Here is a 12857-nt window from a genome sequence, read left to right on the forward strand (position 1 = left end):
CACCACAAACAAAAGAACAAGAGACAGTACCGAAGGCTAGGGACCTAATCAACACAGACATTGGTAATATGTCAGATCAAGAGTTCAGAATGACGATTCTGAACATTCTAGCCAGGCTCGAAAAAGGCATGGAAGATATTAGAGAAACCCTCTCCGGAGAGATAAAAGCCCTTTCTGGAGAAGTAAAAGAACTAAAATCTAACCAAGTTGAAATCAAAAAAGCTATTAATGAGGTACAATCAAAAAGGGAGGCTCTTGGGGCACCTGGGTGGCTCAGTGGTTTAAGCTGCTGCCTTCAGCTCAGGTCATGATCTCTGGTTCCTGGGATCGAGTCCCACTTCGGGCTCTCTGCTTGGCAGGGAGCCTGCTTCCTCCTCTCTCTCTCTCTCTGCCTGCCTCTCTCCCTACTTGTGATCTCTATCTGTCAAATAAATAAATAAAATCTTTAAAAAAAAAAAAAAAAGGGAGGCTCTTACTGCTAGGATAAATGAGGCAGAAGAAAGAATTAGTGATATAGAAGACCAAATGACAGAGAATAAAGAACCTGAGCAAAAGAGGGACAAACAGCTACTGGACCACGAGGGGAGAATTCGAGAGATAAGTGACACCATAAGACGAAACAACATTAGAATAATTGTGATTCCAGAAGAAGAAGAAAGAGAGAGGGGAGCAGAAGGTATATTGGAGAGAATTATTGGAGAGAATTTCCCTAATATGGCAAAGGGAACAAGCATCAAAATCCAGAGAACCCCCCTCAAAATCAACAAGAATAGGTCCACACCCCATCACCTAATAGTAAAATTTACAAGTCTTAGTGACAAAGAGGAAATCCTGAAAGCAGCCCAGGAAAAAAAGTCTGTAACATATAATGGTAAAAATATTAGATTGGCAGCGGACTTATCCACAGAGACCTGGCAGGCCAGAAAGAACTGGCATGATATATTCAGAGCACTAAACAAGAAAAACATGCAGCCAAGAATACTATATCCAGCTAGGCTATCATTGAAAATAGAAGGAGAGATTAAAAAGCTTTCAGGACAAACAAAAACTGAAAGAATTTGCAAACACCAGACCAGCTCTACAGGAAATATTGAAAGGGGTCCTCTACACAAAGAGAGACCCTAAAAGTAGTAGATCAGAAAGGAACGGAGACAATATGCAGTAACAGTCACCTTATAGGCAATACAATGGCACTAAATTCATATCTCTCAATAGTTACCCTGAATGTTAATGGGCTAAATGCCCCAATCAAAAGACACAGGGTATCAGAATGGATAAAAAAACAAAACCTATCTATATGTTGCCTACAAGAAACTCATTTTAGACCCTCCAGATTTAAAGTGAAGGGGTGGAAAACAATTTACCATGCTAATGGACATCAGAAGAAAGCTGGGGTGGCAATCTTTATATCAGATCAATTAGATTTTAAGCCAAAGACTTATATATAAGAGATAAGGAAGGACACTATATCATACTCAAAGGGTCTATCCAACAAGAAGATCTAACAATTTTAAATATCTATGCCCCTAATGTGGGAGCAGCCAACTATATAAACCAATTAATAACAAAATCAAAGAAACACATCAAAAATAATACAATAATAGTAGGGGACTTTAACACTCACCTCACTGAAATGGACAGATCATCCAAGCAAAAGATCAACAAGGAAATAAAGGCCTTAAATGATACACTGGAGCAGATGGACATCACAGATATATGCAGAACATTTCATCCCAAAGCAACAGAATACACATTCTTCTCTAGTACACATGGAATATTCTCCAGAATAGATCACATCCTGGGTCCTAAATCAGGTCTCAACCGGTATCAAAAGATTGGGATCATTCCCTGCATATTTCCAGAGCACAGTTCTCTGAAGCTAGAACTCAATCACAAGAGGAAATTTGGAAAGAACACAAATACATGGAGACTAAACAGCATCCTACTACAGAATGAATGGGTCAACCAGGAAATTAAGGAAGAACTGAAAAAATTCATGGAAACAAATGATAAGGAAACACAACGGTTCAAAATGTGTGGAATACAGCAAAGGCAGTCCTGAGAGGAAAATATATAGCAGTACAAGCCTTTCTCAAGAAACAAGAAAGGTCTCAAGTACACAACTAACCCTACACCTAAAGGAGCTGCAGAAGGAACAAGAAAGAAAGCCTAAACCCAGCAGGAGAAGAGAAATAATAAACATCAGAGCAGAAGTCAATGAAATAGAAACCAAAAAAACAACAGAACAAATCAACGAAACTAGGAGCTGGTTCTTTGAAAGAATTAATAAGATTGATAAACCCCTGGCCAGACTTATCAAAAAGAAAAGAGAAAAGACCCAAATAAATAAAATCATGAATGAAAGAGGAGAGATCACAACTAACACCAAAGAAATACAATTATAAAAACATACTTTGAGCAACTCTACACCAACAAATTTGACAATCTGGAAGAAATGGATGCATTCCTAGAGACATATAAACTACCACAACCGAACCAGGAAGAAATAGAAAACCTGAACAGACCCATAACCAGTAAGGAGATTGAAACAGTCATCAAAAATCTCCAAACAAACAAAAGCCCAGGGCCAGACGGCTTCCCCGGGGAATTCTACCAAACATTTAAAGAAGAACTAATTCCTGTTCTCCTGAAACTGTTTCAAAAAATAGAAATGGAAGGAAAACTTCCAAACTCATTTTATGAGGCCAGCATCACCTTGATCCCAAAACCAGACAAGGATCCCATCAAAAAAGAGAACTACAGACCAATATCCTTGATGAACACAGATGCGAAAATTCTCACCAAAATACTAGCCAATAGGATTCAACAGTAAATTAAAAGGATTATTCACCACGACCAGGTGGGTTTATTCCAGGGCTGCAAGGTTGGTTCAACATCTGCAAATCAATCAATGTGATACAACACATTAATAAAAGAAAGAACAAGAACCATATGATACTCTCAATAGATGCTGAAGAAGCATTTGACAAAGTACAGCATCCCTTCCTGATCAAAACTCTTCATAGTGTAGGGATAGAGGGCACCTCAATATGCTCAAAGCCATCTATGAAAAACCTACTGCAAATATCATTCTCAATGGAGAAAAATTGAGAGCTTTTCCACTAAGGTCAGGAACACGGCAGGGATATCCATTATCACCACTGCTATTCAACATAGTACTAGAAGTCCTAGCCTCAGCAATCAGACAACAAGAAGAAATTAAAGGCATCCAAATTGGCAAAGAAGAAGTCAAACTATCACTCTTCACAGATGATATGATACTATATGTGGAAAACCCAAAAGACTCCATTCTAAAACTGCTAGAACTTATACAGAAATTTAGTAATGTGTCAGGATATAAAATCAATGCACAGAAATTAGTTGCGTTTCTCTACACCAACAAGAAGACAGAAGAAAGGGAAATTAAGGAGTCAATCCCATTTACAATTGCACCCAAAACTATAAGATACCTAGGAATAAATGTAACCAAAGAGGCTAATCTATACTCAGAATCTATACTCAGAAAACTATAAAGTATTCCTGAAAGAAATTGAGGAAGACACAAAGAATTGGAAAAATGTTCCATGCTCCTGGATTGGAAGAGCAAATATTGTGAAAATGTCTATGCTACCTAAAGCAATCTACACATTTAATGCAATCCCTATCAAAATCCCATCCATTTTTTTCAAAGAAATGGTACAAATAATCCTAAAATTTATACGGAACCAGAAAAGACCTCAAATAGCCAAAGGAATATTGAGAAAGAAAGCCATAGTTGATGGCATCACAATTCCAGACTTCAAGCTCTATTACAAAGCTGTCATCGTCAAGACAGCATGGTACTGGCACAAAAACAGACACATAGATCAATGGAACAGTAGAGAGCCCAGAAATAGACCCTCAACTCTATGGTCAACTAATCTTCGACAAAGCAGGAAAGAATGTCCAATGTCCAATGGGAAAAAGACAGCCTCTTTAATAAATGGTGTTGGGAAAACTGGACAGCCACATGCAGAAAAATGAAATTGGACCACTTCTTACACCACACACGAAAATAGACTCAAAATGGATGAAGGACCTCAATGTGAGAAAGGAATCTATCAAAATCCTTGAGGAGAACACAGGCAGCAACCTCTTCGACCTCAGGCGCAGCAACATCTTCCTAGGAACATCACCAAAGGCAAGGGAACCAAGGGCAAAAATGAACTATTGGGATTTCATCAAGATCAAAAGCTTTTGCACAGCAAAGGAAATAGTTAACAAAACCAAAAGACAACTGACAGAATGGGAGAAGATATTCGCAAATGACGTATCAGATAAAGGGCTAGTGTCCAAAATCTGTAAAGAACTTAGCAAACTCAACACCCAAAGAACAAATAATCCAATCAAGAAATGGGCAGAGGACATGAACAGACATTTCTGCAAAGAAGACATCCAGATGGCCAACAGACACATGGAAAAGTGCTCCACATCACTCGGCATCAGGGAAATACAAATCAAAACCACAATGAGATATCACCTCACACCAGTCAGAATGGCTAAAATTAACAAGTCAGGACATGACAGATGCTGGCGAGGATGCGGAGAAAGGGGAACCCTCCTCCACTGTTGGTGGGAATGCAAACTGGTGCAACCATTCTGGAAAACAGCATGGAGGTTCCTCAAAAAGTTGAAAATAGAACTACCCTATGACCCAGCAATTGCACTACTGGGTATTTACCCTAAGAATACAAACATAGTGATCCGAAGGGGCAAGTGCACCCGAATGTTTATAGCAGCAATGTCTACAATAGCCAAACTATGGAGAGAACCTAGATGTCCATCAACAGATGAATGGATAAAGAAGATGTGGTACATATACACAATGGAATACTATGCAGCCATCAAAATAAATGAAATCTTGCCATTTGCGATGACGTGGATGGAACTAGAGGGTATCATGCTTAGTGAAATAAGTCAATCGGAGAAAGACAACTATCACATGATCTCCCTGATATGAGGAAGTGGAGATGCAACATGGTGGGTTAGAAGGGTAGGAGAAGAATAAATGAAACAAGATGTGATCAGGAGGGAGACAAACCACAAGTGACTCTTAATCTCACAAAACAAACTGAGGGTTGCTTGGGGGACAGGGGGTCGGGAAAGGGGGATGGGGTTATGGACATTGGGGAGGGTATGTGCTATGGTGAGTGCTGTGAAGTGGGTAAACCTGGCTATTCACAGACCTGTACCCCTGGGGATAAAAATACATTATATGTTTATAAAAAAATAAAAAATAAATAAATTTTTTTAAAAATCACAATATAAAATAGGTATGCTGGGGGGCACCTGGGTGGCTCAGTCTGTTACGTGTCTGACTATGGATTTTTGGCTCAGGTCATGATCTCAGGGTTGTGAGATCAAGCCCTGCATCAGGTTCTGCACTGATGTGGAGCCTGCTTAAGATTCTCTCCTTCTCTCTCTCTGTCCGTCTGCTCCCCTGCCAGTGTTCTCGCTCTCTCTCTGAGAAAGAAAGGAAGGAACAAAGAAAGAAAGAGAGAGAGAGGAAGTGAGGAAGAAAGAGAAAAAGAAAAAGAAAAAAAAGCAGTATGTTATAACAAAAGTCCACATAAAGCACTATAGAAACACAAAACAGAGCAAGAACTCTTTCAATCTGGCAATGATAGAGAGGCTTCATAAAGGGGGAGAGGAATTTCTGAGCTTGCTGTGGAAAGATAAGTCAGAACTGACATTGAGAGAGAAAAGGGGGATGAGATCCCTAATATTTATGTATCAAAAAGAACTTCATAGGCTTTTTATCTAGAGAAATAAATGAATTCCCAAAGCACTTTTGCATCCATTTCTTCTATGTGTCAAGTACTAAGTAAGGTATTCTCAGGTTTACTTTATTTAATGCTCAGAGATACCCTATGGAATAACTATTACTATGGATTCCTTTTGACAGATAAGGAGATCATGATTCCGAGAGGATATGTGACTTGTATACACAGCTATTTAGTAGCAAAGTCATGATTAGAACCCTTGAGAGTGATGCCAATTTAGTCTGTACACATGGCCAGATTAATCTTCCCCACAGTACACATTTGATAACACTCTCCCCTGCTCAAAAATCATAAATGGCTTCTGTTTGCCTAGAAATGCTCCTCAGCCCAATATTCAAAGTTCTCAAGATCTTTCCTCCCACTGCATTCCTTGACATACTCTGTGATCTGATCTTCTTTCCACTTGGAGTACCTTTCATGCTTTTCACATGTTCAAAAGCTATTTATCCTTTGTGTCAGGCCAAAAGAAACTTATTCTCTAAACCAGACAGGCTTTTTCTCTTCTTTAAAGCTTCATAAGATCATATTTATACCTCTCTTAGGGAACTTACCACATAAACTACCTTCAGGATGATTAGCTGGAGTGTGTATCTCTAGAAGCTATAAGCTAGAGAGCTCATCTGAAAACTCAGAATCCCTGGTACCAAGCGCAGGACCTGACACACAGTGACTGTGGAAATGTTTGTGGAAATGAAGACAGAAAGAGAGAATTCAGTGGGTTGATAAGTACTTTGTTTATAAACCATAAGTAGTTCCAGCAATAGGCTACTCTATTCCACAGGAGAACTTATACTACTCCCTAGAGATATTTTGCTTAACAGAAAAGAACATGATCACCTAAAAGAACAAGTAAATCAGTCTTTCCAGAAACAGCAAGAAGTGTAAAAAAAAAAAAAAAGAATAATACTTATTTTTATGGGGGGAAAAAAAAACCCCTGCCTCTTACTTCTTAAGCATAAGCTGTCTTTGGCAGAGATCCAGTTCATCAGGAAGAACAGAAATGATTCTTTTAAACACTTTGACTCTTCCATCACTTACCCCAAGTGAGAAGAATTTGCTTTGGAGTGGAGTCTCCTATCAGGTTAGGCTTCTGGTCTGGCTGTAGCTTTCTATAATGTTTGGTTATTAGCTTTTTCTAATGTCTGAAGAGTAACACATTGATGTAAAAATATATGAACTATAGTGAGCTCTTAAAACATATATTAAGATCTGGAGGCAAAGGAATGCCTTTGGAGTTCATCTGGCCATCCTAGAGGATAGAAAAGGGCTAATGAACCTCAAAGAGGTCACTGCTGGAAGCAGCAAGAGAGATGACTGGCAGGCAGAGGATAACATAGAGGTGGTGGCAAGATACCAGGGGTCCTTTTCAATATTCACTAACTATGGGCTAGGCTAAATGTCCTTCACCCATTCAGTCCCTTTTAGGCTAGCACAGAGCATTCTTATTACAGAAAAAGAACTGGGTTTGAGTGCTGAGGACCTAAGTTCTGGGTCTATCATTTACTGACCTTGACCAATCACAAGCTCTCTGTGCCTCAGTCTCTCCATCAATACACCGAGGATAATAACCCCAATCCTGGTTCCCCTCTTTGCAGGATTGTTTTGAGAACTAAATAGGAGACAGCGGCCAATGTGTTACTCAAATATAAGTAAAAATTTTAAATAATAAAGGAAGACAACAATGCAAATGCAAACTGTAGTAACAACTGCATTTGGGGAATATCTGGTACTGAGCAGCAAGAATGACAACATCAACAGGAACAACAAAAACCAGCCATCTTCCCACCAATACTGTTTAGGCAATGCTTACTTATGTGCCAGGGGCTATGTCTGGTACTCTAGTAACGTTACTAGCAACAACAACCCTCCAAGTAAAAATCATTATCTGTATTTTCAGGAAAGGAAATGGAAACTGAAGCGTACAAGAAAATTGCCCAACATCATAATCAGTGCTCTCAGGTCCATTTGACTCCAAAGTCTCTTCCAGTCTATTCTTTCTATTAAACACACTCCCTCTAAAAATGGGCTTGCAAAATAATTGTGTAACTGGGAGACTTCCTGGCATTAACATTGCTAAGCTTCCTATACGTGACGGACAATACTTCTGCTCTTCCCCGGTGGATAATCCCCAATGAGCACTCACTCACAAAGACTTGAGAGCATCTCGCCAACTCCACTAAAGATTTATACTCCCTGGGGCAGGAAATGAGGCCTTCTTGACCACACTGCATTAGCCACGCTAATGGACTTGCTTCCATTCATAGTTTTGTAACCACAGGCAGGCATATGGTGGTCAAGTTTCTGTTCCTGCCGCCAACTTCTCATACACGCAGGCTCCAGGTCTCTCCAGCAACTGCCCATCACTGTCTCCCATCAAGAGCTGGAGGGTCCCAGAGGCCAGAAACATTACAAAGGGACCTAGAACCTACTCTTAGTTCTGCTGTGGTTTTGCAGTCCAGAAGCAAGGTTTAGGCTTTAAAATCAAGATTCTAACCCCGTCCTTGCTAACTGCTTGTAGCATAAACCTGCAAAAGTTATTTAAGCTCCCTCAGCCTCAAATTTCTAATCAGTAAGAAGGAAATAATATTATCTACCTCACAGGGTTCTTCTTATAACCACCTCTTTTCTATCTCTGCCTCCAATTCACCATGTTTAAAACTGGCACAATGATACCACCCTTCCTTACTCACCATTACTTTAATGCAGGGTCCCATCCTCCAATCTGTTCTCCATACTATAAGACTTCCACACGTATCCAACGGAAAGTGTGGCCTCCAACACTTACATATGATTTTAATGTCTGTGTGCCTGCATCGGACTCAATATTTCACATTCTTAGCACAAAGTGTGGCATAAGGCTCATCTTCAGCAGTTGCTTTGTGGAACATATAAAAACTAATAAATATGTAATTCTTCTGTAGGTGATGAATATGTAACTTTAATACTTAAAGTTTATGATGTATTTTCACATGCACTGCTTTAATGAATTCTTTCAACGCTTTTGGTAGGTATATGTTATCATGCACATTTTGTAAATAAATAAAATTCAGGCTTAGGGAAGTCAAATAACCTGCCCAAAATTAAGTAAGTAACAGTAAACATCTAGGTTGTTGAATTTTCATCTCAATGAACAGTGAATGAATCTTTAATCATAAATAATTACCCACAGCAGAGCCTCAATATTTGGTCTAGATGCTTATAAATGACTCACAAGAGCAAGGTGAAATATGTGCTAATCCTATTAAACTTGCTTTTTACAGTATACCAGGGGGTTTCAATTACCAAACATATACAAGCAGATCCTAGTAGCCTGGCTCCAACGAGCCCAACTCTGTGACCGGAACAGGAGGTCTCTCTCACAGCCTCTGAGTACTGGCATTCTATGAACTAAGGACTTCCTTGGGCTGCTCCCATCCACAGCACATCTACCAACACTCCTGCTCTGCAACCAAAGAGTAGAGTGCAAGAAAACCTCCAGTAATCTATATTCCCTTTATGGTTTCCTTCTGCTACAGATCTTGGGTCACCAGGTCTTAGCAATAAAGTCAGACCTCTCCCAGCATAATGAAATGAAGGAGATAAAGAGATGCCTCCAAATGAGGACTTTAATGTCAATGGGAATCCTGGGCACAGAGTAAAGGAAGGATTATGAGTCTAGAGACATGTTTAAATCTCTTCCACACCAGGAGCACCTGGTTGGCTCAGTTGATTGAAAGTCCAACTCTTGATTTCGGGTCAGGTCATGATCTCAGGGTTGTGGGATTGAGCCCTGCACAGGGCTCCATGCTTGGCATGGAGTCTGCTTGGGATTCTCTCTTCCTCTCCCTCCACCCTTCCCCACTGTTCACTTGCTCACTCTAAATAAATACATAAATAAATCTTTAAAGAAAATAAAGTTAAATTTCTTCCACATCAGATTCCTCTACCAAACACCAAACTTATATACACAACTGTCCACTAGGCAATTCCACAAGAGGATCTCTCAAACAGTATCCAACTTCTTTAACCATATACCTCCACCTTTTTACTTTCTCCTTGACGAGGATCACTCAGTTGTGAGTCATCCTCACATTCAGTCACTCATCAAATTCTGTCAAATCCACCTAAGTACCTCTCAAATCCAGCCACTTCCCTCCATTCATACTATGATGGTCCAAACCATCATCTCTCACCTAGAATTACACAATAACCGCCCGACTCACCTGCCCCAAGCTTATCTCTTCCAGTCTATTCCCCACACTGCAGCCACAGAGACTTTTTCCAAAATCTGTAAGTTTCATCGTGTTACTACTCTTTTCAGTTCTAGTCTGCCATAGTAAGAAAACAGAAGTATCCCTATTGAGCTAAGAAGGACTAAAAATTAACAAAAACAATAATAATAATAATAGTAACAACAACCCAGTAGAACTAAAGGAGCAACAGTTGGTGGTTAATACTCACCTCCTGTCCTGTGGCCACATCCATTGCAGTGTACACAGTGCCTGAAGCACTGAACGGCAGGTGAGAGAGAGAGAAAAAAAAACATAGGGATTAAATGAAGTGACATCTGTCAAATGCATCTTTATATACAATCTGGCAATGCAAGTGTTAATAATAATAGCAGCAAAACTAATCCTCCCCAACACCACTTCCCCCTACTCTATTCTCATATGTGAGAGACAGTATGAAGTAGAAAGAGAATAAAGGCTCTAGTGGCCAAAAGACCTAAGTTTCAGTCTGAAGCATCTACTTAGTAACTGCTAGCTATATGACCTTGAACAAGTTAATTTCTCTGAGCTTTAATTTTCCTCATTGGTAAAGATAAAAGAGAATTTGAATCAATTAATTCATAAAGCACTTAGCCAAGTACCTAGAATATAAAATGGGTCTTCAATATAGGCTAGTTTCCTGCTCTTACTTCTTCTCTTCTCCATCATCCTTGATGGATGATTGATCCTCTTCTCTCATCATCCCCTCCTTTAACCCCTTATGGCCTCAAACTCTTCATCTGTAAATCTCGGTGAGATAAGATCTATAATTTTCAAACAGGGGTGAGGAGTGAGAAGAAAGTGGCCCAAGGGAAATTTTCAGAATGAAGTTGGAAGATGGCTTATATTTTAAGCAAGAAGGGGTATAGACTTCTGGGGTAACACTAATGATCTGTTTCTTAATGTAGGTACTGGTTACATGGGTGTGTTTGTTTTTTAAAAATTCATTGAGTTGTACACTTACATGTGTTATATTCAATTATAATTCATATAAAAAAACTATAACAACTAAAAGACCAGAAACATAATCTCATGGTGCTTTCCAGCTTTTATGTTATGAACCTTTAGAACAGTGTTTTCAATCATTTATCACAGAAAAGGATATGTGAGTTTTATTTTGTAGTTTATATTGTAAAATAGGTTTTCACTTTTTCAAACATGAAATATTAAATGTTTTTTCAAATGCAGATGCTCCTAGAAAATCCAATTCTTACCCCATCTCCAAGGTAAAAATAATCTCACTATACATACACATGCATATAATGTACATACATATACAAACATATACACACTCACACATACAAACAGAAAGAAAGAGAGTAGGAGGAAGGGAGGCAGAGAAATACGAATGTAGAACGGACATGATTGCTTTCCTAGCATTACTCATAGTATTTCTCTGCTTCCCTCTACATATCTGAAAACTTCATTTTGTGCCTATAATCATGAGCCCTGTATATTTGTAGATGAGTGATATATAACAATATTGTAACTATACAATCCATACATCAGATTTATTTTTTATGAATTAATAAAATGCATCCCAGGCAAGCTCTGAAGATTATGCTATCCAGGGAAGTCAGGTCAATTTAGGGAGAAAAGTCACTTGTAAGTATGCCTTGCCGCTAGGAATTATGGTCACCAGCTTCCACACCACCACTCTTTAGTTAGAAGCCTACCTACATGCCAGGAAATTGTGATCCTAAGATATGGGCTATAAGAATTGGATTATTTGTATTGGCAGTTATCTTCCCATTGACTTATCATTCTATCTTTAGCCATTTTCTGTCATAAAGCTGGTATCTATCATCCTACACCCATCCTCCCCATCCTACCAGAAGCATCATTCTTAAAGGGCAAATATGCCCAGGCCCCATGGGGACTGGACATTTTGGGACTATGTCTCCATGATTACAGAGGTCTAGAAGTCTGGCCCACTGGTTATTTCTACCTTGAAAAGACATATGAATTCCAGGTAAAAAAAAAAAAAATCTTCAGGTCTTAAAGGGAAAAAACAAGCAAAAAATATAATAGTACCAATCCATCATATTTGTGTACCATGTATTTCTTTTAACTTTTTTTAAGTAGGCTCCATGCCCAACATGGGCTTGAACTCATCGCCCTGAGATCAAGACTCAGATGCTCTACTGACTGAGCCAGCCAGGCATCCTGGCATTTATATTTTAAAACCATGGAATAGGTGCTTAATAAATATTTCATTCCTTCCCTAGCACTAACAGAACTGTCAAGTAAGCAACGGAAAAAACATTTTGCAGATGTTGCCTATTTATGGACCTCATACATCTGAATGAAAAAAAAGTCAGAAGTTCTGGAGGTGAAAGACTCTGAGTCCACAACCTCTCCCTTAAATTTATGAACAAAGAAACTGAAGTCCATAAATGGGACCTAACTTGCCCACATTTGTCTGTGTATCTTTCTGCTACATTCTTAATATCTCAATGTAATAACTAAAGGAAATGCCATCCCAGATTATTTTGAGGCAAGGAAAATAATTTCTCTTCGAGGTTAACCACCTTATACCAGTTTAGACTCACAAAAGCATGTCTAGTAGGAAAAGGGCAGGACCAGGAAAAGATAAGATCCAGGGTGATTTCAAGGATTAAATTAAACAACAGATGCAAACAACAGATGTAAGGTGTAGAATGCTGTACAGATACGTCATTATATAATGCAGTATTTTATCTTATTTTCAAATGTTCTTAGACGCACAAGAAAAACTGAAACAAAACTTCAAAGACTTCATTAGCAATAATGCTTTCATGAAATTAAC

General features: G+C 38.9%; 1 protein-coding gene across 4 annotated transcripts in view; it reads right to left on the minus strand.

The window, feature by feature from the left end:
* Positions 1–12857, minus strand: part of PAK1 (p21 (RAC1) activated kinase 1) — a 154954-nt gene that overhangs the window by 20992 nt on the left and 121105 nt on the right. For all 4 annotated transcript variants that reach the window (XM_046016053.1, XM_046016055.1, XM_046016054.1 and 1 more), the window contains exon 9: positions 10263–10311. In XM_046016053.1, coding sequence (XP_045872009.1) covers positions 10263–10311 — 49 coding nt within the window. The remainder of the gene's footprint in view (positions 1–10262; positions 10312–12857) is intronic.

This window comes from Meles meles, chromosome 8 (genome assembly GCF_922984935.1).
Source record: "Meles meles chromosome 8, mMelMel3.1 paternal haplotype, whole genome shotgun sequence".
NCBI classification, from domain to species: Eukaryota; Metazoa; Chordata; class Mammalia; order Carnivora; family Mustelidae; genus Meles; species Meles meles.